Raw genomic sequence first — 1,827 nt, forward strand, 5'->3', positions numbered from 1 at the left:
ATCGGTTCCTGCTCGGGTACTCGCTGTCTCGAGTTGTTCGCTAGTTCGTTGCGATAGTTTTCGCGGTGTTTGGTGAAGCATCGTACGAGCCCAGCATGGGAAAACCGCTGCGTGTCGACGCGACTGATATTTCAGCCGGGAAAAGATCTCGATCGGACACCACCAGTGCACAATTGGCATCGAAGAAGCTGTTGGCCAACAACCGTTACGCCTTCCTGTAAAACGGCGATGAACCGAAGGTGGAAAAGAAAGAGAAAGTTCCACCGTTCTTCTTGAAAGGATTCCCGGAAGGCTTGCGGGAGAAACTCGACTTTTACATTGGGAAAGGTCTCAAGTGTACGATGCGTATTTGTACTGAAGGCATCAAGCTGATGATGCCAGCGATAAACCACTACAAGGCCGTCGAGGCGTTGCTGAAACAGAAAAAAACTACAAGGGACAGCTCTATGGGGTTGTACGCAATGGTGACGTAGGACTACGTGGTCTTATATAATAAATGGTAATGTGTATCTTTATTCAGCCAGGTATTAATCTGAACCATATTTTAATTATTTTTCTTACCTCATTTTCATATTTTCATTTTCTGTTCTATTTACTATCGTACAGATTTGTCATGAATCTGATGAAATATTGCTTGGAGCCAATGCCCATGATTGTGTTGGGTAATTAAAATTTTTATTCAACAGATTGCGTTCAACGTATCCACATCGTATAATGGCCGCACCAAGCAGACCGCTCGTAAGTCCACCGAAGGAAAGGCTTCTCTCAAACAGATGGAGGAGTGAAGAAGTCTCATCGCTACCGGCCAGGAGCTGTCGCTCTGCGTGAGATCCGTCGTTACCAGAAATCGACCGAGCTGCTGACTGCAAGTTGCCTTTCAAGCGTCTGGTACGTGAAATCGCCCAGGACTTCAAGACCGATCTGCGCTTCCAGAGCTCGGCCGTTAATGGCCTTACAGGAATTCAGCGAGGCCTATCTGGTCGGTCTGTTCGCCATCCATGCCAAGCGTGTCACAATTAATTCATGTTCCATTTTCGGTTTTCACAATGTGTACCCCCATATAGAAATCACAGACGTCCTACGTCAAAACCGTACGGTCGTGTCATGGATACAACCTCTTATTCTTTTTGTAAATATTAATTTCATAAGGCAAATCAACTGATTTCTTATCGTGAACTTTGCTAACACCTCTTTCACGTTGGAAATCGATTTGTGGCCCTGAAAAGGGCAGATTGATTGTTTGGATGGTACGAATTTACTTGGAGCTAATGTACTTGTTGACGGCCTTGGTTCCTTCAGAGACAGCGTGCTTGGCCAACTCACCCGGCAGCAGCAGACGGACAGCAGTTTGGATTTCGCGGGAGGTGATCGTCGAGCGTTTGTTGTATTGAGCCAGACGGGACGACTCAGCAGCAATACGTTCGAAGATGTCATTGACGAAGCTGTTCATGATGCTCATGGCCTTCGACGAGACTCCGGTGTCCGGGTGGACCTGTTTCAACACCTTGTAGATGTAGATGGCATAGCTTTTTTTCCTGCGCTGTCTCCTCTTCTTCCTTCCGGACTTCTTGGCGGCCTTTCCACTGGTTTTAGGTGCCATAATTTAGCTGTTCGCTTCGGTAGAGAATAACTGATAGTCGTTTCGACGGTGGTGTCTCGTTTTGTGCCCGTAGCATAAGAAGCGAAGCTCCTCCCCTTTTCAGTATTTTGCTTCCCACTGTATGTATTGTACCCTCCCTGTATTAATAATATGCTACTCGACGCAGGTATAAGTATACCCTCGATGAGTGAAATAAACCGACCTATCTGGTCGGTCTGTTCACCATT

At 46.5% G+C, this 1,827-nt stretch overlaps 1 protein-coding gene across 1 annotated transcript; it reads right to left on the reverse strand.

Moving 5' to 3' along the window:
- Window positions 1-1,255: 1,255 nt before the first annotated feature.
- Window positions 1,256-1,600, reverse strand: LOC135713180 (histone H2B-like). Its single transcript, XM_065236292.1, has one exon. The coding sequence runs from the start codon at window positions 1,598-1,600 to the stop codon at window positions 1,256-1,258; it is 345 nt and encodes a 114-aa protein (XP_065092364.1).
- Between the last annotated feature and the right edge of the window lie 227 nt (window positions 1,601-1,827).

This window comes from Ochlerotatus camptorhynchus, unplaced genomic scaffold, assembly GCF_037179485.1.
Source record: "Ochlerotatus camptorhynchus isolate MF236.1 unplaced genomic scaffold, CSIRO-AGI_Acam_v1.1 ptg000542l, whole genome shotgun sequence".
Lineage (NCBI taxonomy): Eukaryota > Metazoa > Arthropoda > Insecta > Diptera > Culicidae > Ochlerotatus > Ochlerotatus camptorhynchus.